At 46.8% G+C, this 23,507-nt stretch overlaps 1 protein-coding gene and 1 pseudogene across 12 annotated transcripts in view; one reads left to right on the top strand and one right to left on the bottom strand.

Moving 5' to 3' along the window:
* Positions 1–12,999, top strand: part of CELF1 (CUGBP Elav-like family member 1) — a 72,367-nt gene extending 59,368 nt beyond the window's left edge. For 4 of the 11 annotated variants that reach the window (XM_079930651.1, XM_079930655.1, XM_079930653.1 and 1 more), the window contains exons 9-13: positions 1,093–1,221; positions 1,946–2,056; positions 2,795–2,980; positions 5,796–5,939; positions 6,410–12,998. In XM_079930651.1, the coding sequence (XP_079786777.1) occupies positions 1,093–1,221; positions 1,946–2,056; positions 2,795–2,980; positions 5,796–5,939; positions 6,410–6,537 (698 nt within the window). In that variant the 3' untranslated portion in view covers positions 6,538–12,998. Of the gene's footprint in view, positions 1–1,092; positions 1,222–1,942; positions 2,057–2,794; positions 2,981–5,795; positions 5,940–6,409 lie in introns of all 11 variants that reach the window. The other 7 variants (XM_079930648.1, XM_079930649.1, XM_079930654.1 and 4 more) reach the window with 4 other exon arrangements.
* A 1,354-nt stretch (positions 13,000–14,353) lies between these two features.
* On the bottom strand, positions 14,354–14,917 carry LOC307189882 (cytochrome c oxidase subunit 7C, mitochondrial-like; annotated as a pseudogene). The gene is made up of 2 exons: positions 14,891–14,917; positions 14,354–14,533 (listed from the first exon to the last, which is right to left on the bottom strand). The product of its transcript is annotated as a cytochrome c oxidase subunit 7C, mitochondrial-like (transcript).
* Between the last annotated feature and the right edge of the window lie 8,590 nt (positions 14,918–23,507).

The following is a 23,507-nucleotide window of genomic DNA, read 5'->3' on the forward strand; positions in this document are numbered from 1 at the left end:
TGACTTTTTCAGTGACTCTGAGGAAAAGTCTAAGATGGCTTCTATGTGCATGGCTTTCCGTGAAGCTGCTAGAACCCAGGCAGTTACTGTCTTACACATGTTATTTCTTAGGTGAATTACCTTTTTTGGTGTTAACATGCACAGAAAACTTAATTGCCAAATACCTGAGTTTATAACAAAAGGAGGCTCCACAGACAAACCTGAGGCAGGGGCTGTCAGGAAAGTTAAGGAAGCAGGGAGGGGACCATTCCAGAGCTGCCTCCCTCTGCCCTGCTGCAGCGAGATAGGGCTAGGCAGGTGCATCTGAGGAAGGGATGATCTTAGGAAAACTGCAGTGGTTCATTTTTGTCCCAGGGACTTAAAGTTTGCTGTGTTTTCAAAAAGTTGCTAGATTGTAAATCTGTGTTGTAGCCTTTTTATTCTCATTAATTCTCCACCCTCACGCATCTGCCTTTCATTATCTAGTAAAAAGTTTGCCACACATTGTCAGTGCAGTTCAGATTTCTTGCTCTGCTTATACCTGTGTTGCCTAGGTTCTACTTGGAAGTCTTTTCCTCAGTGTTTTTTCTCTCTTCTTTTTCTGATAATTAATCTACTATTCAGGTGGTGGTTTTTTCTTTGTTCTCTCTATTATTGCTGTTTTCACGTGTATCCCCCTGTCATCTCCTCCATTGCCTTCTGGATCTCTACTACGTTTTCTGCGTTTTCACCTCCATTGCAGAGAACAGATCCCCTGTAAAGTGTGAGTGAGGGGCTCAGATGCAGACTCGTTCTCTTCCACAGGGTTTGGCATTGCTCTCTTAGACACCGGGCTCCATGGTAGAACACAGAATCCACCCCTCTTTTCTGGTTTCTTAATTGCCCATCCATTTGGGCTGGTATGCTATTGGATTAGACATCTATTATCTGAGGAAATGTTCAGTTTCTGAATGAGTTGAGTGAGATCTGAATCTTTTTGGAGCTCTGTAGTATTGCCTGTATCTAGAACAGTTCCTCTTTGGGACCAGCCTTCTGCCAGTGTGCACGGTCATTGCTGGAGTGAATATGAGGCACCCTTATCTGTTGGCTGATCTCTTGCTTTGGATGTTGCAGGGTTAAATGCAATGCAGTTACAGAATTTGGCTGCACTAGCTGCTGCAGCTAGTGCAGCTCAGAACACACCAAGTGGTACCAATGCTCTCACTACATCCAGCAGTCCCCTCAGCGTACTCACCAGTTCAGGTAAGCATGTATAATAGGGCCACTGTGCCCTTGTGTGCCTTGGGCAGAATCCCAAGAGAGGAGTATGTCATTCTGGAGAGTAGTTAACACCCATTTCCAAAGGGGTCAGATCATGAACAGTAAATTTTCAAATGTCTTTTTTTTTTAAATTAATTTATTTATTTTTGGCTGTGTTGGGTCTTTGTTGCTGCACTCCAGCTTTCTCTAGTTGCGTTGAGCGGGGGCTACTCTTCATTGCGGTGCACAGGCCTCTCATTAAGGTGGCTTCTCTTGTTGTGGAGCACGGGCTCTAGGTGCGCAGGCTTCAGTAGTTGTGGCATGCGGGCTCAGTAGTTGTGGCTCGTGGGCTTTAGAGCACAGGCTCAGTAGTTGTGGCTCACGGGCTTAGTTGCTCCGCGGCATGTGGGACCTTCCCAGACCAGGGCTCAAACCCATGGCCCCTGAATTGGCAGGCGGATTCTTAACCGCTGCACCACTAGAGAAGCCCTCAAATGTCATCTTCTGACTTAAGAGAAATCTCGTAGTTTTTAGTCGGTTGTAATCATCACTTGCTTCTATGTCCTGCAGGGACAGTTATCAAAATCAATAGCTGGGGGGGGAAATCAGTAACTGAAAAACCTCTTTATAAAGAGAATACTTGAGTAACATAACTTGTGCTTTGGTTCCTGTTGACCTGAGAAAGTAAGTGTTGGTCTGAGTTTAACTCATGGATGTCTGACAGCAGGGTCCTCACCCAGCTCCAGCAGCAGCAGCTCTGTCAATCCCATCGCCTCCCTTGGAGCCCTACAGACACTAGCTGGAGCAACAGCAGGCCTCAACGTCAGCTCTTTGGCAGGTGAGGGCCAGTCCCTGAATGTCATCGAGCCGTTCTTTGTGCAGATAGCACATTTTAAACAACTCTGGTAGGGGTGCCGTTAGAATGAATGATGGGGGTGGCCCAGTGAAGTTAGAAATGATCATGGGAGTTTGAGTCAGACCTGAGTTAAATCCCATCTCTGCCCCTTAACTACCTGTAACTTAAGACCACCTTTCTGAGATCATTTTCTCATCTGTGAAGTGGGAGTAGAATACTTTGAGGGTTATTAAGTTAAATGAAAACATAGGTAAAGTGCTGAGCACATTACTTAGTACTGTGTCTGGCAACTAGTACATGCTCAGTAAATGTTAGCAGCTATTTTGATGATAGGATTTGCCCACATCTTGTCATAGACTATATGTATCCCTTTTAGTCCCCAGTCCTGGGACTCTTATTTTACCACATTCCAGCTCTTTGTGAGAAAATGGCAGCAAAGCCAAAGAAAAAAATGGGGCAAGTCGTATAAGTGGTATCACTTCTCGCACAGATTGGAAGAAGATAATGGGGAGAGCCGCACCTGGGTGTGGCATTTTTAAATGTCCCCATTAGCTACAAGGCCTGGTGAGTGTCCTAAAATCTGACCAGTCAGAGGAATATTCCTCCTCAGGGAGAAGCTAAGGAGATGAAAGGGCGTACTTTGGAGTTTGTCTTTGGCATCGCTTGAGTCTTTCCAATCTGTTAATCCTGCTCTTCCCCCCACCCTCACCCCCAACCAAGGGATGGCTGCTTTAAATGGTGGGCTGGGCAGCAGTGGCCTTTCTAATGGCACTGGGAGCACCATGGAGGCCCTCACGCAGGCCTACTCGGGGATCCAGCAATATGCTGCAGCGGCGCTCCCCACTCTGTACAACCAGAACTTGTTGACACAGCAGAGTATTGGTGCTGCTGGAAGCCAGAAGGAAGGTGAGTGCCAAGGGAAACTGGAGTCAGGGACAGGGGTGGGTGCTCCATCTGACCAGCACTGAAAAGCAGGGCAAAGCCCCGGAGAGCCATGTAGGTGGTCAGGCCAACACTTCTCTTTTTTTTTTTAAACACTTCTCTTTGGCAGTGTCAAGGGTAGACTGAGAAACTGTGATCTGCTTTCTGGATGTGGCTCAGGTCAGAACCTCTGTATTCTCTCCTGAGATGGGGCTGCAGTTTTTAGATGAAGAAACATATTGGCTTTATTGTGTCTGACACCATTTGGCAGTCTGCAGTCTGTTTTTGTGTGTGTTTTTGTTTTTTACCGGGATATAGTTGCTTTACAATGTTGTGCTAGCTCCTGCTGCACAGCAAAGTGAACCAGCCCTATGTAAACACATAGCCCCTCCCTTGCGGATTTCCCTTCCATCCAGGTCACCACAGAGCACCAAGTGGAGTTCCCCGTGCTGTACAGCAGGTCCTCACTAGTTATCTTGTTTCATACCAAGCGGCGTACATAGGTCAATCCGAATCTCCCATTTCATGCCACACCCCTGCCCCGCCCCTCCCCACCGTGTCCTCACATTCGTTCTCTACATTTTGTCTCTATTTCTGCTTTGCAAAATAGGTTCATCTGTACCATTTTTCTAGATTCCACATATATGTGTTGATACACGATATTTGTATTTCTCTTTCCGGCTTACTTCACAAAAATATGGAACACTTCACGAATTTGCGTCCCATCCTTGCCCAGGGGCCATGCTAATCTTCTCTTTATCATTCCAGTTTTAGTATATGCATTGCCGAAGCGAGCACTGGCAGTCTGTTTTTGTTAGGAAGTCTTCTCTGTGGATTATAAATCTGTCAGAGGTTATCTTCTGTCTAGGTGTCCCTTATAGCTCTGTCATTTGGCATTTTCCTCACTTTCTGATCTATGCTTTTCCTAATTGAGGACAAACTGAAGGGTGATGAGACAGGAAGAGCTGATGGAGTGGGAAGTATGGAGTGGGAAGTATGTGCCTTGACATAAATGGTATTAATTCAGGAGAGGCTTTTTAAGCAGAAAGAGGCCTGAAAGTGGTTTGTATGAATAGAAGGTGCTGCCAACATCTCTGTGCTCATATATGACTGGGTTTTCTTAACCAGGAGCTGGCAAGATTTAAGCACTAATGTAGGAAATAGACAAGTATCCTCTCTTGCTTTAGCAGCAAGGAGCCTTGGTGCAGTGCATCGTTACCGGCTCTGAATTGGACATTTATGTGCCCTAGGATGTGGTAGTGGGGGAACTGATGGAACTCTGGAGATAGACAGTAAACAGAAGCATGAGGTGTTCCAAATGGTGCTCTGAAGAATGATGAGCAGCAGGAAGGAGGAATAGAGAGTGCCAGAAAGATAGCATTTTATAGAGAGAAGGAGGTCTCTTTAAGTTGATGTTTAAGTAAAGACCTGAAGGAAGGAAGGAAGCCATGCATATATCTAGAGGAAGAAGAGTAATGGGGCAGAGGAACAGCAAGTGCAGAGACCCTGAGGCAGCAGTGTTCTGTATGTGTTTGGCAACAGCAGGGAGGCCAGGGTGGCTGGAGACTGGCTGGACTGCGATTGTAATAAAACTCTGTTTTGAAGATGTGCTGCATATATACAATGGGATATTACTCAGCCATAAGAAATGAAATAATGCCATTTGTAGCAACATGGATGGACCTAGAGATTATCATACTAAGTGAAGTAAGTGAGGCAGAGAAAGACAAGTATCATATGATATCACTTATATGTGGAATCTAAAAAAATGGTACAAATGAACTTATTTACAAAACAGAAAGAGTCATAGATGTAGAAAACAAACTTTATGGTTACCAGGGGGAAAGGGGGTGGGGAGGGATAATTTGGGAGATTGTGATTGACATATACATACTATATATAAAATTGATAACTAATAAGGACCTACTGTACAGCACAGGGAACTCTACTCAGTACTCGAATGACCTAATGGGAAAAGAATCTAAAAAAGAGCAGATATATGTGTGTATATATATATATAACTGATTCACTTTGCTGTACGGCAGAAACTAACACAACATTGTAAATCAACTATACTCCAATAAAAATTTTTAAAGAAAACACCTCTTCTTTGGCCAGGAAATCAGTGAGTGTAAATGGCTGAAGAGGAAAGCATATTCTAGTTCTGAGCTTCGTTGTTTATCATAGGCACATTTTAAAAATATGTTTTTACTGAGGCACAATTTACATATGGTAAAATTCACCCTTTTGGGAATATAGCTCTGTGAGCTCTGACGAACACACGTAGTCACGTAACTGCTGCCACAGATGTAGAACATTTCTATCACCCCTAGAAATTCCCTCACGTCTCTTTATAGTAGGTCCCTGCCCCACCTGCCTCTGGCAATTACCAATCTCTTTGCTGTCCCTATTGTTTCTAGGCACAATTTTGAAACCTGTTTTATTTATAATCTCTACCTCCTTTTCTGTTGTTCCTCTACAACCCTGTAGTCTCTGGTTTTATTGCACCACACGCAAATCTGCCTACTTACTGTCCCAGCACACCATCCTCCCACAAGGTCGAATTCTGACCTTTGTCAATGAGACAGAGATTGAGAATGGTGAACGGGAAAGAGGGCAGGAACCTGTTTCAGCGATCACCCTTCAGCCCCCTGCCTTGTATTTAGAGAATCTGTTTAGTTCTCCAGGTGAATTTCTGTTGGTTGGGATGCTGCGAGTTGTAACACAGGTGGAAATGAGAGTCGGTGCAGGGGATGAGTGTGGTTGACACTGACCTGTTCAATCAATGGGGATTTTGAAGGTCCAGAAGGAGCCAATCTGTTCATCTACCACCTGCCCCAGGAGTTTGGAGACCAGGACCTGCTGCAGATGTTCATGCCCTTTGGGAATGTCGTGTCTGCCAAGGTTTTCATAGACAAGCAGACAAACCTGAGCAAGTGCTTTGGTACGTTGGTGTTTCTTCTGGTGTCGGGAGAGCTAAGCACGTTCACCAGTTAGAAAGGGGGAGGAGGGGCTGAGAGCAGAGAAAGGGGGAGAAGGGGCTGATAGCAGGAGAGCTGCGTTTGAGTTTGTAGTTTAACTTAGCCTCTGGCAGGTTACATTGCCTCGTTTTGAGCCTCAGTGTTTTCATTTCTGTAGTGGGAATGATGATTTGTACCCACACTGTCACTCCAGAGGTAAAAATAATGTATGGAAAATGGCTTGGCCAAAAAAACTTTAAGGTACTGTGTAGATGTCAACTGCTGCTGTTAGGAACCTGATTTATTTCATGTGATATAATTTCAAGAATTCTTGTTCCTGCTGAGAAAAATTGGGATTTGAGACTAAGCTCATAAGGTATCTCTTGCATAAGGAAGATTGAGAATCTTCCTGCCTCGTTATGCCCCTCACCTAGGTTTCTGCTTGGACACACAGGTTTTGTAAGTTACGACAATCCTGTTTCGGCTCAAGCTGCCATCCAGTCCATGAACGGCTTTCAGATTGGCATGAAGCGGCTTAAAGTGCAGCTCAAACGTTCGAAGAATGACAGCAAGCCCTACTGAGCGTGCTCCCCTCTGAGACTGGAGTGAGAGGGTCTTCTGGTAAGTGGGGGAGGAGCACCCTTAATGATTCGAAGCCCTAAGGCTGTGTGTTGACAGCCCTGGACCCTGATCCCTGCCACTCTCGCAGGCACAGCTTGCCCTGAAGACTCGGCTACTGCCTTCTGTGGGAATTTCGCTTCGTACAGAGGACAAGTTTGTGCTTTGGTTTCCAGTGTTTTACTTTGGAGTTTAGGTGCCATATCCTGAGTTTTTTTTCTTTATTTAAAAGTTTGCTGTGTTTGTAACCAGTGTGTTGAGAAGGACCAACATCAAACTGCCCTGGGGGAGGAGGGGGAATGGAGAAACATTAAAAAAGAAGATCAGAATTTGCCCCAAACTACCCGAAGAGAGAGGACCGAGTGAAACAAAAAATTGACCCCCAGAATCTTCCTGAGCACGAGAGTGGGTGAAATGAGAACTGACATCCAAGAGCTTTTGTGGGGTGGAGGAGGTGGGGTTGGCTTTGGAGAGTGAGAGTGACTTGACACCCAGCAGCCCCGGGAGCTGGAGGCTAGAACTCCTCCATAGCTGCCTTCTGTGGAAATACTGAGTTCTTGCCACCTAGTTTTTAGATTCTTGTCTGGGATTTCTGCCCCTCTTTCCTAAGAAGGGGCTAACAATTCTCTGGAAATAAAGCACCTGTTAAATTAGCCTGACATATGCAAAAAGCAGGGATATATCACCCATTACCAGCTTTCCCAACCAGCCATTGGTGTTGGATTGGCCCTGCCCTCCTGCCTGGTGGCTGTTAGGAAGCAGCAGCCGGTCAAAGAGATTGTTTTTAGTTTATTTCAACACCAAACTATTAGACCGTGGCCATTTCTACCAGGTCCATTTAAAGAAGGCCTCTGGGGAAGACACTGTCTGGTCTCTTCTTTATAGTTGACCACAGCGAGGAATGTCTCTTCCATCCCCAGCCACAGGTTTCTCACGAGGGTAGATCCAAGAAGGGCTTACAGCATCTAGTTGAAGGGAGCACCTCTCCTGAGCAGAGTGATCAAAAGCCATCAAGCTGGGGGAGGAGGAGCCTGCTTCTTGGTGTACCTGAATCATAAGGTCCCTTTAAGCCAGTGCTGCGTTTGCCAGTGGCCAGCACTCAGTGCTTAAAAGGATTAAGAAATCCATGTTTGCCTCCTTGGTTGAGATGTCCCAGATGTAGTGTCAAAACGGAGGCAGGCCCCTCTTCTGCCCGCTCCAGCCCCATCTTCTGCTCTTGGCGACAGAGGAGACAACAGGACGTTTACAGCCTCCATATGGATTTAGTGTTCATTTACCTCAGCATCACCGTGTTCGTTTTTGTCCTCGTGCTTACAATTAGCTCCCTGCTGCCTCCCACAGGTCTCACTGCAGCCCTTGCCTGTGACCCACACAGCCTCTGGGCTCTGCCTCTGCTCCCAGAAATGCTGCAGGGGTGGAGAACCAGAAGGGACACGCTGTTGGGAATGTGTACCTGGGCAGAGGTGGCCCTGTTAATATACGATCTTTAGCCAAGGCCAGGGGCTGGGTCCCTGGGATCTTAAACCTCACAAACATCAGTCCTGACCCCTAGCAGCAGAGGTGAGATTAAAGGGGTTGGTTTGCTATTAAGTCAGATGGGGGCTCTCTCCTTGTCATGCTGTCCATTTGGGCCACAGACAAGGATTGACTGTCTTGCTGTTGTGCAGGTAGTTGGTGGTGTTGGATTATCCCATTGAAGCTGGGACAGCTGTTCCCTTCTCATAGTGATAACTTGGGTCTGTTGTCCTCTAAGAAACATGAAACGTACTTCTTAAGCTGAACCACGTAAACTTGAATTCCACGCACTGGGAGAAATGTGTCCTGTGTTTCAAGGATAAAACTGTTCCAAAGGCTTCCAGGGTCATGATGGGATTTTTTAAATAAATGCAAAAAATAAAAATAAAAAAGAAAAAAGACAACAAAAAAAGAAAAAAATGCTAGGTTGGGGAGGCGCTGTTCTGAATCCCAACCAGCTGGAACCAAGAATGTCGTTTCTATTTTTATAGAAGTTTTATACAGCTCCGGGGTGGAGAATATTTATTACCTAAATTATATCTCTGGAAAAGGCCAGGATTTTGTAGAATCCAGAATGTGATTGTTGTACACACAGGGTGCTGTGTATGATTGAAACTACTGACTTTCTGTGGCCGTTTGCAGCCCAGCTAATCTGCCAGAGGGGGAAGGAGTTAATGCTGTGAATTGGCGGAGGAGAGAGCTGTGCTCCCCAGGGTGCTGCCGGTGCTGTGATCGCTAACCTGTTCTGTCTTCCTCCTTGGCCACTGTGGGGTTTTCCAAAGCCCAGAACTCCACTCTTCTTCCCACTTTCTTCCCTTTCTCTCCCTCCTCCCCCAGTTCACTATTATTTGTACACAGATTTGCCCTGGGCTCCGGGACCTTATGAAACCCCTTCCCTATTGACATGAAAGGTAAAGGTGTAATCAGCCCACTTTGATACCACACTCTGAGGTTTCATACCTGCTTGTGGGTTCTTGTTTCTAAAAGAAGCGTGCACCTCAGCAGGGCCCTGGGCTGCCACAGCGGCCAGCTGGTGAGCCCAGGCACTTCCCTCTGTTCTCTTGTCCCCCGCCCAGCGAATTCCCACAGCAGTGCTGCCCTTGAGCACAGTTCTCTCCCTAGGCCAAAGATGGTTTTGTGAAGAAGCTGCTTCCCTACAAGTCTCATGGTGTGAAAGCGTCAGCTCGGAGAGTGGAGACTCGCAGTCAAGTCTTAAGCAGCCCTTTTCTGTTGTGTGGGGGTCTCATGTGTATAAGTGTGTTTTCTGCTGTAGTTCTGTTTCTTACTTGGGTTTCATCATGAAAGTGATTTGCCTTGAATGCAGCCAGACACTGTCTCCTGGGTCCAACATGAGTGGCCAGGGCCTGCGTGGAAGCTAAGAGCTTGGATTTCCGGGAACAAAGGGCCATCCGCATAGGATTGAGGAGAAATCCTGGCCCTCTTCCCTAAAGAATTCTCCCCACCCCAGCCTGCAGCTTTGACTTTCTCCCTGAGTCTTGACCAGGGGTTGAGGGAGAGGCTGAGGCTCTGCTCCACCAGAGAGACCTTTTCGGATGTGTTTGGGCACTTCTGGGGAAATCCAAGCCTTAGGTTCCCTCTGTCTCTGGCAGTTGGATGTTTTCTTGGTGTCCTCCATGTCCTTTTTTGACTTTTCCCTGTGTCCATTGTTAGCATGTGCAAAAGTTCCCTGTCATTGCCCAGCCCCTGCCCCGCCCGCCTCCTCATTTCAGGGCTGTACAACAGTGAGTGTTCCTGTTCTCTCTCTCTTCGTTTGGATGTATTGCTCTGTGTAACTCAGTGGGTCTCCCTCTTTCTGGTTTGTTTTTTTTCTAGATTCCTGCCGTTTGTTCATCGTTGTGCCTAAAGCATGTCGATGTGGCGTCAAGTACATCGTCCAAATCCCTGTCTCTTCAGCTTCTCTGATGCTTGAACTCTCACCTTTGACCTTGTGTTGACCTTTGATGCTGACGTGTATTTTTATTATGTTTGTTTCTTTCTTTGTTTTTTCTTTTTTCTTTCCTTTTTTTTTTCTTTTGTGCTGCCAAATTGGTTTTGCTAGAACGACTGCTGAAGGGGAAATATTTAAACTTGCATTTGAATATAAAAAAATCTATTTTTCTAGAACTTCATAAGATAACCACTTGATTTTGTGATTCCAATTCTTTGTAATTGTCTTCAGAGCAGCCCTACTAGCACATACCGCGTGGTGTTTGTATTTCTGTGAACACACAGCCAGTCTGTTTCTAGGCTTTGTTTCTCTGTGTGCTTAGTTTTAAAGACAACTTTGAAGTAAACAATGAAATAAAAGATGTCACTAAAACCTTTGAGGCTCCTGAGCACATTTTGCTGATATAGTTTGTGGGGCTTGAGGAGACCGCATGTGTTCCCATTTTTGTTTTTCTGAGTTCTCAACTGCAGAAAACACCTGAACTCTTTTTCCTTTTTGACCACCGGCTGCAGTTTGGGCCGCAGCCAGCCCTTTTTCTTGTGTGGTTCTTCCCTGGAGCAACCCTGCCGGGAGTCTGCAGAGCCCTCTGGCCCCTTCCCCTCAGCCCTGCTGTGCCCACCTCCATGCTTCTTCCCACAGTCTCCACAGCAAAATGTGATGCTTTGATTTTTTTGTTTTTGTATTGTTTTTGTGTTTTTGTTTTGAATTTTTTCCTTTCCTACTAAGATTATGCCCAGAAAAAACAAGTTTTGCATGTTTCCTGCTGTTTCTTCACACCTTCGTATATATCACCTTCACCTCTCTGTTTTCTATAGTTTGTGCAGAAACTGACCGATTTAAAAGGGTTTCAAAGAAGCTGTTTTAAATTGATGTGGGGTTAATTTTTTTTTTCCAAGATTGTATTATTTTTATTTTGAAGTGGCAACTTTCTCCTCTATTGCCCTTAGAGCGTTTGCCTGTGCACTTAGACTGTCACCTCATATGGCCTCCGGGTCTCGGCGGGGCCTTCAGGAGGCCGGTTGCTCTGCTCAGAGGCGGGTGGGAAGGGGGTCCAGAGAGGCACAGGGGCAGAGGTAGAACTCAGAAGGCGGCTGTGGGTGGGCGAGAGGCTAGTAAGCACCCTCAGTGCCGAAGAAGGAGTGCGCTCTTAGCCACTCGCAGGAGGCCGTCTGCGCCCGAAGTGGCAGTACATCTGCAGCGCTTCTCCTAGGTGACAAGCACAATACTACAGTCTTCACACTGTTTACAGCCCTGGGCACCAGCCACCCCACACTGGCTCCTCACTGCAGCTCGGCTCTTGCTCAGCTAGTGGGGTGGGGGTTAGGGCGGGTTTGGTTTTGTTTTTGTTTTTGTTTTGTTTTGTTTTTTTTTAATTGGGTGAAGAGCCAAATAGCTACTGTCCCTGGGTGCCAGGCAAGCCAGTTCCTTGGTTCCCCGAGGGGAACTTGCCCTCCTCTCTTGTGGCACCATCCAGCCTCAGGGTCTTAGGGACTTGAGTAAGAATGTGAAGGGCAGAGGGAGAGGTCAGAGGAGATGAGAGGTCACACGATGGATCTGTGGAGGTACGAGGTTGCAGAGGGAGGAGTTTGGGATAGATCCCACCCAGGCCTAAGCTGCTGGTGGGTGAGAGAGCTGCGAAGTAGGATTTCCAGGGAAGGATGGAGAGGGGTAGCCAAGGGACTGGGGGGAGGGGGGTGGGAAGGTAGAAGCACTGTTAGCATCATCCATGCTGGAGTTGATAAAGGAAGGGATCTCGGCAGAGTTTCTGCTCTGGGACCTGGCAGGTTGCCTAGTATTAATTATGCTTGAAGCCACTCTTACTAGAAGGGAAGGGCGGCCAGGTGGAGACCCAGTGTATGGTAGGCTGCTTAATTTCTTCGAAGGGGTGATTGGATGGAAAGAGGCCAGGAACCCCAGCCTGAGCGAGACTGCCGTGCACCCCACAGTCTGACTGCACAGAGCTGCCTCTCTTGGCAGAAGGCGCTGAGGCTCCCCTTCCTGTGTATTCAGAACCCATGTTTGCCAATATATTTTGCTTTCAATTCCAAGAGGAGCTCTGGGAAAACCTGTGGATAAAACCAAATGCCAAACGTTGGACGTTGTTTCCTTTTCCTTTTCTCTCTGATTGTTTTAATTGTTCTGTGGTGGTTTTAATGGATTTGAGACCCTGGAGCGGCAGCTGCCTTTCTGATTTCCAGCTGCTTTTTGTGAATAATTTAAAAAGAAAAAAAAAAAAGAAACTTTACATTTTGGAGACAAACCTGTGTGAGTTTTTTATTGGTACAAACGTTGTATTTAACACTAGGGGTTTTGTACAGTTTTTTGCCTTTTCTACTAGAAAACAATGTAAAGTGATTTCACAATGTGAAGAGAAAAAAATTGCCACTATGACCAAACGCACAGTCTGTTCTGCAGCAACAATGGGATTCAATCAACTCAAAGTCGTGATTCAGCCGTAGAAATGCTTTTTCTTTACCTTGTTTGAGCTTTTCCTTTCTTTCCTGTTTTGATTTGCAAAAGAAAATGTCTTTTTTGTGTGAACTTGTGTTGTACTATGTAGAAAATTATGAATTTTACTTTAATGGTTTTAAAAAAAAGGCAAGAAGAGCCCTTGTCGCTTTTCTGACCTGATCACAGAGTTTGTGTAGTGGATTAAAAAAGAAAAAAAATTGTTACCAGTTTCGAGCAAGGGAGTATGTGTCTAAAAGGAATCTCCTTCCTTTTCTGTGTGTTTTTCCTTTTGTCCCAATGGGGAACCTAAATCTGTTTTAATTGCACAGACACACGGACAAAAAGTCATTTTGTATCTGCCAAGTGTGGTACCTTCCTTTGTTTATTTGCTATTAAACTGTTTGAGAAGAACTGACGTTGTCTTCAGAGTTACTGATTGTTGGGGTAGGTGGCAGCCGGGGGCTGGAGGAGTCGGCGGCACGCCTGAAGAAGGGGTGGGCACTCCGGAATTACCTGTTAACATGCAGTGGGGCCACCCCAGGCTCCCGAAAGAGAATTTCTTCCAGAAAACTGCCTTCTCTATCATCCTGCATTCTTCTCAGCATCCCCGCTAATAGGGAGGCGCTTTAAAGTTTTTTGGCAGCCTTCATTTTTGTGCTTCTGTTGCCAGTAGTGGCTGCCACCTTGCAGAGCTAGCCCAGACCTGTGAGTGCACGTCCCTTCCTGCTGTGGAGTTCCTGCACCTGGGGAGGCAGCCAGCGAGCACTGAGGCCCAGAGCTTGGGGCTCTTCCTCTCTAGGTCTTCAGGACTCCAGACCAAAGTGCTGCAGCTCCTTTCCCCTCATTTGGACCTCAGAACAGGGTCACAGAAGGGCATTTCTAAGATTTCTTGGGTTTACAACTCAGTAATTCTAGGTCACTCTCTGAGTGAGGCCCATACCTGGGCCTCCTCAAACCTCTGTGAACTGCAGATTCAGTCAGCCCCTGGGCCAGGAGTCCCAGGCCCTCTGGCTGAATTATAAGTTTGTCTGCTCCTTACCTGCCACTGCCATCCTCATCCTCCGGGAGGCGAGTCTTTGTGAAGCTGGTGCCTGTCTAGGGGCATGCAACCAGCAATGGCCTGTGGGTGGGCCAGGCCTCAACCTTCTCATCAGAGTCGCTCTGTGTGGGGTGTGTCTGGAGTAGCATTTCCCAGTGGGGGTTGTACTGGGTACTAGCCCATGAAATGTTTATGCAGTAATTGTCCTAGCTAATGTTCATTGACTGTTCACCACCATCCTAGTGCTGTGGGAAACACTCGATACACATTATATGCTCTAGTCTTTATAACGCCCCTGGGAGGGAGCTACGGTTTTCATCCCCATTTAGCAGATGAGCAAACTGAGGTTAAAAGAAATTGGGTTGTGGAATCCCGTGGTGGTCCAGTGGTTAAGACTCCGTGCTTCCACTGCAGGGGGCACGGTTTGATCCCTCTGGTCAGGGAACTCAGATAATAACCTGCATGCTGCATGGCGTGGCCAAATAAATAAAAATAAAAATACTTTATTTGAAAAAAAAAATCGGGTTGTTTAAAAAACAATCCCCCCCCAAAAAATAACTAAAGTTACTGTTTTTTTATGCCATAAGTTTATTTACAAACGTATCTAGTATGTTGAGTTCAACAGTTTGATCCTTTTTTCAAAGAGAGTGCACCTCTTAAAATGCTCCTCTTCATATCTGTCTCATGGATTCCCCGCCCCCCATCCCCACCCCCCCACCCAAGGGCTTGTGGGATCTTAGTCCCCGCACCAGGGATTGAGCCCCAGGCCCTCGGCGGTGAAAGCGCGGAGTCCTAACCACTGGACTGCCAGGGAATTCCCTCATGGATTATTTTTTAAGCAGTTGGTGTCTTACTATAAAGAAAGGTGCAGTAAATCGAGATCCAGAGTACAAAATCATCATAGCCAGTAACCGCCACTTGTCTTCCACTGAAAATGGCAAATTCTTCCCTGGACTCTCCTCTTAGTGGCTCCTACGGACCACAGAGGTTGTGAACCTCCAGATGCTCTATCCCAGGCGCAGAGACTGAAGGCAGAAGAAATGGCGGCAGCACACCAAGACCTCCTTCCCTCACGACCTTGTTCCCCTGTGTCCAAAGTTACTATTAGATTTCATTAAGTCTTTTTCCTACACACATTTTAAAAATAAGACTGGGATCAAACTAAAAAGAAATTGGGTTGCTCCTGGAAAGTGGTGTGCACTGAGAGTCAAACCAGGTCTGCCTGACTTCCAAGCCCTTTCTCTTAACTACTCCCAAGGAGAAGTAACTCCGTAAAAGCAAATCAGTGTGCTTTAGTTAACCTACACAGTCTCATCACACACGGTTTGCATGCTGTCCTCTAGGCTCTAGGGAAGGGAGCCTACAGCTCTGTGGCTCCCTCGGTGGTGCATCGTTTCAGCTTTGTCCTCAGAGTGACTGTCTCGGTGCTAAAGGGGTAACTCAGTGCTCCAAGTTGTTATAGTGCTCCTGCAAGGTGCCACTTCCCGTGAGGACTGGAGTGCTTCTTAAACGTCACTCCTGCCACACAGTTCTTTCCTAGATCTGTTGCCACCGAAGCTGTTCTTTACCTCGTGTTTATTTTATTTTTTTTGCATTGTGGTAAAAATAAATATAGCAATTTTCTATTTTAACCATTTTTAAGTAAACAGTTCAGTGACATTTAGTACATTCGGTGTTATACAACCATCACCACCTAATATTTTAAATCAACTTGAAATCCACCTTTTATAATTTCACCTCATTCTGACCATTAGTATTTGTGAAGTTACAAGTTTGGTGTCCTAATTGTAAAATACACATTATTTAAAAATACACATTGGGGCTTCCCTGGTGGCACAGTGGTTTAGAATCCGCCTGCCAATGCGGGGGACACAGGTTCGAGCCCTGGTCTGGGAAGATCCCACATGCCCGCGGAGCAACTGGGCCTGTGTGCCACAACTACTGAGCCCGCGTGCCACAACTAGTGAAGCCCACATGCCTAGAGCCCGTGCTCTGCAACAAGAGAAGCCACCACAATGAGAAGCCCACGCACCACAACGAAGAGTAGACCCTGCTCACTGCAGCTAGAGAAATCCCATGCACAGCAACGAAGACCCAACTCAGCCAAAGATAAATAAATAAACATTTTAAAAATGTAAAATAAAATACACATTAAGGGACTGCCCTGACAGTCCAGTGGTTAAGACTCCACGCTTCCACTGCAGGGGGCATGGGTTCGATCCCTGGTTGGGGAACTAAGATCCTGCATGCCTAGCGGTGCAGCCAAAATAAAATAAAATACACATTAAGCTGCATAACCAGTATGTATAAAATGTCCATGGGGTGGCTTCTCAAAGAGATCTGTTTCACACTTCGGGGAATTGGGTCAGGGTGGAGAGTCAGGGGCTTCCCCATGGACTCCCTTCCCGTACCTGTTTCCTCTGTGAGTAGAGGGTGGTTGAACCAGAGGTTGTCTCCCACTTAGCACAGATGTTCTGTAACTCACGATTGAGGTGGTAGATCTTCGTCTTAGGACTCCTGTATTCCTGAGATAGAACTTGATATAAAAATAGAATGAGGACTTCCCTGGGGGTCCAGCGGTTAAGACTGTGCGCTTCCAGTGCCAGGGACGCAGGCTTGATCCCTGGTCAGGGAGCTAAAATCCCACATGCTGTGTGGTGCGGCCAGAAAAAAAAAAAAAAGGATGTTAAGTATAATTTGAATATCTTCCAGTTTAACATCATACTTAAAGGCTGTTGTTTCTCTTTAAAATTTACCAAAAAAAGGGACTATGCCAAAGGTACTATTTTTAACCTCAGAATTTAGACTTGTGCATCTTTATAATCATGTATCTGTGTCTTAAACTATTTCTTCTAAAAACCCACATGCAGTCACCTTTTATCTTTGAATAGATTCCTTAGGCACCTAATTGCCACACTCCTGGTTCCCGGCTTACTGGCTTTCCCGGTCAGTACATGGCCTCCCTAACTCTCCCAGGTACTTTACATGCTGTGCTCACCTGAGCATCTCAGTCCCTGATGAAGAAAAGCCATCAGGAAGGAAATGAAAGAGCAAGTTTGTTCCTTCACCTCTGGGAATGTCAAACTAATGTCTGATAACATTGTCCTTCCAGGAGGGATCATAGATGGCTTTTTTTTTGCACCTTCTGCCTTTTTCAAGCTCTTTCCTTCTCTCTGGGGAGACCTTTCTAACACTCCCCACCCCGCCGCTGCCACCATCTGGTGTTTAATTTCTTCTGCATACATTGGCTTTCTCTTTACTGGTAAAGGCTCCAGCTGTTGAGAGGACTGTTGTTCTTTTCAATCAAAGTCAGATCTTGGGATGGGGAAATGAACACATTTCAGCCGGGAACGGCTGTCCCGACACTCCTGCAGCCAAGTCTATAGGACCTTGGCCCTGCTTCCCTCCCCACACCCCCATCCCCCCAGGCAGGGTCCCAGTGACCTGAGGCCTCCTGAAGTTTTGGGTGTTTTTATACTGTCTGGTTGAGGTATAATTCACACACTATACAATTTACCCACTTAAAGCATCCAGGTCTGGTGTGGGTTTTTTTGGTTTTTTGTGGGGGTTTTTTGCGGTACGCGGGCCTCTCACTGCTGTGGCCTCTCCTGTTGCGGAGCACAGGCTCCGGACGCGCAGGCTCAGCGGCCATGGCTCACGGGCCCAGCCGCTCCGCGGCATGTGGGATCCTCCCGGACCAGGGCACGAACCCGTGTCCCTTGCATCGGCAGGCGGACCCCCAACCACTGCGCCACCAGGAAGCCCAGAGAGTTGGATTTTAACCCAGGTCACCCTGACTCCTGCAGAGCATATTCCTCTGGGAGTGAATGGTGGACCTTGGGGGTCCTGGTTTAAATTCCACCTTTAGACTGGAGCTTCATGAAGGCGGGGGCCATGTAAGTATTGTTCTTCACAGGAGCCTTAGGGGCTGGTAGATAATAATCATCAAGGAGACGTTTAATGAGTGAGTAAATGAACAAATAAATATCAAAAGATGACAGTTGCTTTTGTCCAAGAGCTTCCGGACATGCTTTTTTCCCCCAACTACATTACATTCGAGTTTTATTTAGAAATTTCCATCCACTCCAGAAAGAAAGGGAATAACTTATTTTCACACCTGTTTATAGATTACTAGCTACCAGCCAGTACCCAGATTGTCTGTAGGCCCTCAGTGGCTGTGAAACAAATGATGGCCAAGTCCGTTAGAGCCACTTTACAAGAATTCTGCTAATACAACTTCCTGCCCCGTGAGGAAATTGGTGGAGGGGAACCTACGTGTGGTCCTCCAGCCCTGAGAGTGCCACCAGCCTGGTCATTCCTGAAGTGGAGAGTGCCCAGAGCCTGGGGCTTTCATGACACAATGGCTTTTATTTTTTTAAGTTATTTTAAGGTTTGAGGGTTTTTTTTTTTTCCCAAAGCATAATGTTATAGACGAGGACTTGGCGTGTGGTGGGAAAAGCTTGTGTTTAGGAGTCTTAATCTGATTATAATACCAGCTGTGTGACCTTGGGCAGGTGACTTGATTCAGCCTCAGATTCCTCACCTGCCAAATGGAAGTGAAAACACCCACCCAGCAGGGCTGGGAAGATGAGAGAGTGTCCCCAACGTTTAGCACACTGCCACCCTTGGCAGACATGCTCATTCAAGGCGCTAACGACCCTAAGTACATCAGAGTTAACAGTGAGCGTTTCCCCATCCCATAGCCCATTGATAACTGTCAAACAGATGGGGGAGTACGCTTCCAGAATTTCTCTCTATATACAAAAATATGTACACATATAATGATGTTTGCTAATAAAAATGAGATCATGCCTTAATGTACAGAATGTTTGCATTTTTTTTCAGTTACTTTGTCACGGGCACCCTTCCATCTGGACATGTACACTGGAATCTTACCATTTTCACTTTTAGAGACTACCTAGCATTTCATGGTTTCTAAACGACTGTCCTATTGGACACAGGTTATTTCTAGATTTTTCACTATTATAAACTGTAAGAGGCCATTCAAGGAAGGTTCAGGAGGTCCATTAGAGGGGCATTAGTGCAACATCTTGTTTTCAAAGCAAGTTCTTATTTTATCGTCTCATTTGGTTTTCACAGAAATTTTGACAGAAAGGTAAAGCTCCGTTTACAACTAGGAAAATGAATTTGTCGAGAGGGACAGATATCCCAAGGATCCCGCTAATCGTGGCAGAAGGGGCCTGGGACTGTCCCCTCCAGTTACATTTGTTGTGCAGGGGCTATAAATGCAGGGGCCTGCAGGGGCCAGGCAGGGGAGGCAAGCCTGCGAAAGGAGGCCGATCTAAAATGACAAGTGACAGTTGGCTCAGTGTCAAGGCAAGAATAGCAAGAGGTGGGGACTGTGGGCGAACGAGAGACATTCTTGGTCTCTTGAGACCAGACACCAACCACTTGACTGGTTGACATGCAGACTCATGGGCCGGGGGATTGCCTGAGCTTCCAGTCTTCAACAGAAGCAGGAAATGCTGATTCTTATATGAAATCTCCCAGATAACAAGTGTAGCCAACCAACGTGGAAATCTTCAGCCCTTGAATGCCAGATTGTGAGCCGTGCTTCAGGCCCAAACTTCATTTTCTACTTTCGATTATAAAACGGGAATCTGAAGTGTACCAGGCCGCGTAGCTGGTACCTGACACAGCGGGCACTTGGAACAAGCCCCCAGGCTCCTGCTGTCCCGTCGCCCTGTGAGGTTGAGTGGTCCAGAAGAGACTCATTTTGTGACTCGCCCTCCCGGTTCTGGGGGCCTTTTGTCAGCCTTCGTTGCTGGGCTTCGGTGAGCAAGGCCTGATTCCGTTCACCTTTTCCTTAGCCTTCTTTGTATACATTTCTTCTGCTCACCCAGGCCAGAGCCTTGGACAGCATTCCCAGTGGGCTTGGGTGTGTCCGATGAAAATCACTGTGATTCCTGAAGACAGTTGTCCAGTTCCCCTTCACTTTTCTCCCTCTCCTCTTTTCCGGGACAGTATCATGGTTGAGAGTAGGACCACTAGAGTCACACTGCTTGGGTTCAGTCCCTGCTCTGTCTCTAGGTCGCAGTGTGTTCTTGGGCAGGTCGCTTTACCTCTGTGTGTCTCCCAGTTATCTGTAAACTGGAAGAAATGCTCAGCTTAGGAAATGTTAGTTGTTAACACTTCTGTTGGTTTCCTCTCACTTTGCCAGGGGCTGTGCAGGTGCTGGTGGTACAAAGACCACACCCTTGCCCTAAAGGAGCATGACCTTGACCTAACTGTGTGCAGTGGTCAGCAAATTGCTGACTCTGGGGCAGAGGAAACGGTCAAGCTTTTGAGTTTTGCAATCATTCGTGTTCCCAGGTACCCGTAAGGCTGTGGTTCCAGATTCCTTTGGGATGCTGAGGCAAACTGCCCACCTCCCTTCCCTCCTGTCAAAGACTCGACTCGAACTCGTGGCTGGACTATATCTGGTCTACAAATGGGAGAGAATCTGCTGGCTCTTCAGCACTTGCCCTGTGTGCCCAGCTTCCTTCCCCTCTGGAGGTTAACTTCAACCCAGGACCCACCTTCCCAGCTGAGAGGAAGATCCCAGCCAACTCTCCTGTGCCAGTGGCTCCCCGACTCTCCCCCGCTTTCCCAGCTTCCTGTGGTCCCGGTTCAAGAGCACTTCCCCTGGGGCGTCCCGGTATCCTTGTCGAGTCCCAAGGGCCCCTCCTCCATCCCCTCGACCTATGCTGAGCATGCACCCCCGCCCCACTCCCAGATTGCCCCACTCTGGACCCATTTTGCTCGCAGTAAACAGGAAGTCATCTCTGCCTCTACTCAGTTTCCCCAGGACGAGGCAGACATGGCAGATCGGCTGTAAGCCTGGAGTGGTTGCTTTAAATTTCAAAATTAAACTTTCACTTCTCCCCTTTTTTTCCCCCATTAATTTAACATATTTATTGAGTGGCCAGTGTGTGCCAGGTCTTGCTCTGGAGACATAGTCAGTGATGAATGAGATGAAGTCCCTGCCCACACATCTGAGTGGGGGAAACAGACACTAAGCCAATAACCTCATTAATGAATATGGTAAATCTTGTATCAGAATGGAATGTAATTCTCTATGAGTGTAATAATAAGCTGATCCACCTCAACTAGGACTTAACTGGGCAGAATGTCAGGGTAGGGACCACGAGGGGCAAAGGCCCTGGGGCAAACAGGTTGGCAGTTCCTCACAAGTTGAACACAGAGTTACCTATGACCCAGCAATGACCCACTGACCCATATATACCTATGACCCACTCCTAGGTATATACCCAAGACATATGAAAACATGTGTCCACGTGAAAACTTGTACATGAATGTTTATAGCATCCTTATTCATAATAACCAAAAAGGGAAACAACCCAAATGTCCATTGACTAATGAATGGATAAACAAAATGGTGTATTGAATACTATTCAATGAATAGTACAATGAATACTATTCAGCCATAAAAAGGAATGAAGTTCTGATTCATGCTACAATATAGATGAACCTTAAAAACATTATGCTGAGTGAAAGAAGCCAGTCACAAAAGGCCATATGTTGTATGATTCCATTTATATGAAATGTCCAGAATAGACAAGTCCATAGAAAGTAGATTGTGGTTGCAGAGGTTGTATTCGTTTGCTCAGGCTACTGTGCAACAGACTGGAGGGCTTAAACAATAGAAACTTATTTTCTCACAGTTCTGGAGGCCGGAAGTCAGAGATCAGGGTGTTAAAAGGGTGGGTTTCATTCTGAGGCCTCTCTCCTTGGCTCGTTGATGACCCTCTTTTTCCTCCTCTGTGTGTCTATGTCCTGATCTCTTCTTATGACACTAGTCATATTGGATCAGGGCCCCCTCTAATGACCTCATTTTACCTTTTTAGAGATGGTGTCTCCAGGAAATTCCCTGGCGGTCCAGTGGTTAGGACTCCGTGCTCTCACTGCAGAGGGCCCGGGGTTCGATCCCTGGTCAGGGAACTAAAATCCCACAAGCCAGGTGGCACAGCCAAAAAAAAGATGGTGTCTCCAATAAGGCACATTCCGAGGTTGGGGGGTGCGGTCTACATATCAACACCAACATATGAACGGGGGCACAATTTAGCACCCCATAACACGAAGGAATGGGGGGTGACTGCTAATGAGCACAGGACTTCTTTTCAGGGTGATGAAAATGTTCTGATATTAGAAATTTGTGCTGATCAATGCACAAATTTGTGAATACAGGCACACCTCGAAAATACTGCAGGTTTGGTCCGGGACCACCACAGTAAAGCGAACATCACAATAAAGCAAGTCACATGAAGTTTTTGGTTTCCCAGTGCATATAAAAGTTACGTCTGTGCTATATTGTAGTCTATTAAGTGTGCAATAGCATTATGTCTAAAAACACAATGTTCAGACCTAAACTAAAAAATCTTTTATTGCTAAAAATGCTAACCATCCTCTGAGCCTTCAGTGAGTCATAGTAGTAACATCAAAGATCACTGATTACACCTCACCATAAGAAACATAATAATAATGAAAGAGCTTGACATATTATGAGAATTGCCAAAAGAGAATAGACGAAATGTGACACAGAGACAAGAAGTGAGCATATGTTGTTGGAAAAACGGTGCCGATAGACTTGCTTGACGCTGGTTTGCCACAAATCTTCAATTTGTGAAAAACGAAATATCTGCAAAGTGCAATAAAACACGATATGCTTGTATACTAAAAGCCAGTGTCCACTCTGAAAGGACAAATTTGCCCTGGGGCAAGAAGGAGTCTGGTTTGCAGAGAGGGAAGAGAAAGATGGGGTGAGTCGAGCTGGTGGAGATGGCAGGAGCCTCTCTCAACCCCATGAGCCCCAGTACTTCACTGGTCTGCTCCCTATACAAGACTTTGCCCTTCTCCACTGCGTCTGGCATTAAAACTCATTGTAAGGGACCCTTTCAAACTGGGACTGGGATTGGAATTGGGTATCTTTTAAACCTTCAAAGGGCAACTTCTGTTCCTCATGGGCAGTTTGCCATGGAGCATACGGACGCAGCTCTAGATAACCTCTTGCTTATTGTCACATAGTGTTTCCTGTGTGTCAGGCAGGCACTGTTCTAAGTCCTTGTCAATTACTAAGTCATTTAGTTCCAGCAGACCAGTAAAGGGACTTCCCTGCAGTCCAGTGGTTAAGACTTCGCCTTCCAATGCAGGGGGTATGGGTTCGATCCCTGGTCAGGGAGCTAAGGTCCCACATGGCTCGTGGGCAAAAAGCCAAAACATAAAACAGAAGCAATATTGTAACAAATTCAATAAAGACTTTAAAGAATGGTCCACATCAAAAAGAAAGAAATCTTAAAAAAAAAAAAAATCCAGTAAAGTAGGAACCATTATTCTCCTGCCCAAAGTCATGCTGCCCATGCAGATAATAAACGGCAGAGTCAGAATTCAGACCCTGGCAGCCTGGCTCCAGGGTCCACGCTGTTACCCACCCCACCGTGGGGCTCCTAGCAAGCCTGTGGGTTAGGGCTTGTTAGCCTATTGCAGCCTCAATTTACAGATGAGGAAACTGAGGCCCAGAGAGGTGAACGACTTGTGACTGGGGTCGGACTGTGAGTTAGGACATGTTGGGATGGTGTGGGCACGTGCACGGGTAAGGGACCTCAGCGCCCAGTGACTCACAGGAACAGAGCCTGGGGTCGGTGGGTCTGGGGGGAAGGTTGTGATGGGGAGAGGCCCCAGCCTCCCTGCTGCGGGTGTGCCCAGCCTCATCCCTGCTTCTTCCAGCTCTCAGCCCACCCCTGGGGACGGCTCCTTGGCAAGGCTGCGGGGAGGACCTGCCCAGCCAGGAGGCTCAGGGCCAGTGTCAGAGGTGCTGAAGAGACGCCCAAGGGGATGGCTGGGGGGGCAGGCACCTTCCTCCCAGCTCGGGGGTGGGTGTGGCAGAGGCCCCGCGTGACCTTGTGGCTGACATTCCTTGGCGGCCACGTGGCCCCAACTGGCAGGGACAGCTGCGGACAGCGA

This window comes from Stenella coeruleoalba, assembly GCF_951394435.1.
Source record: "Stenella coeruleoalba genome assembly, chromosome: 8".
In the NCBI taxonomy this organism is placed as follows: domain Eukaryota; kingdom Metazoa; phylum Chordata; class Mammalia; order Artiodactyla; family Delphinidae; genus Stenella; species Stenella coeruleoalba.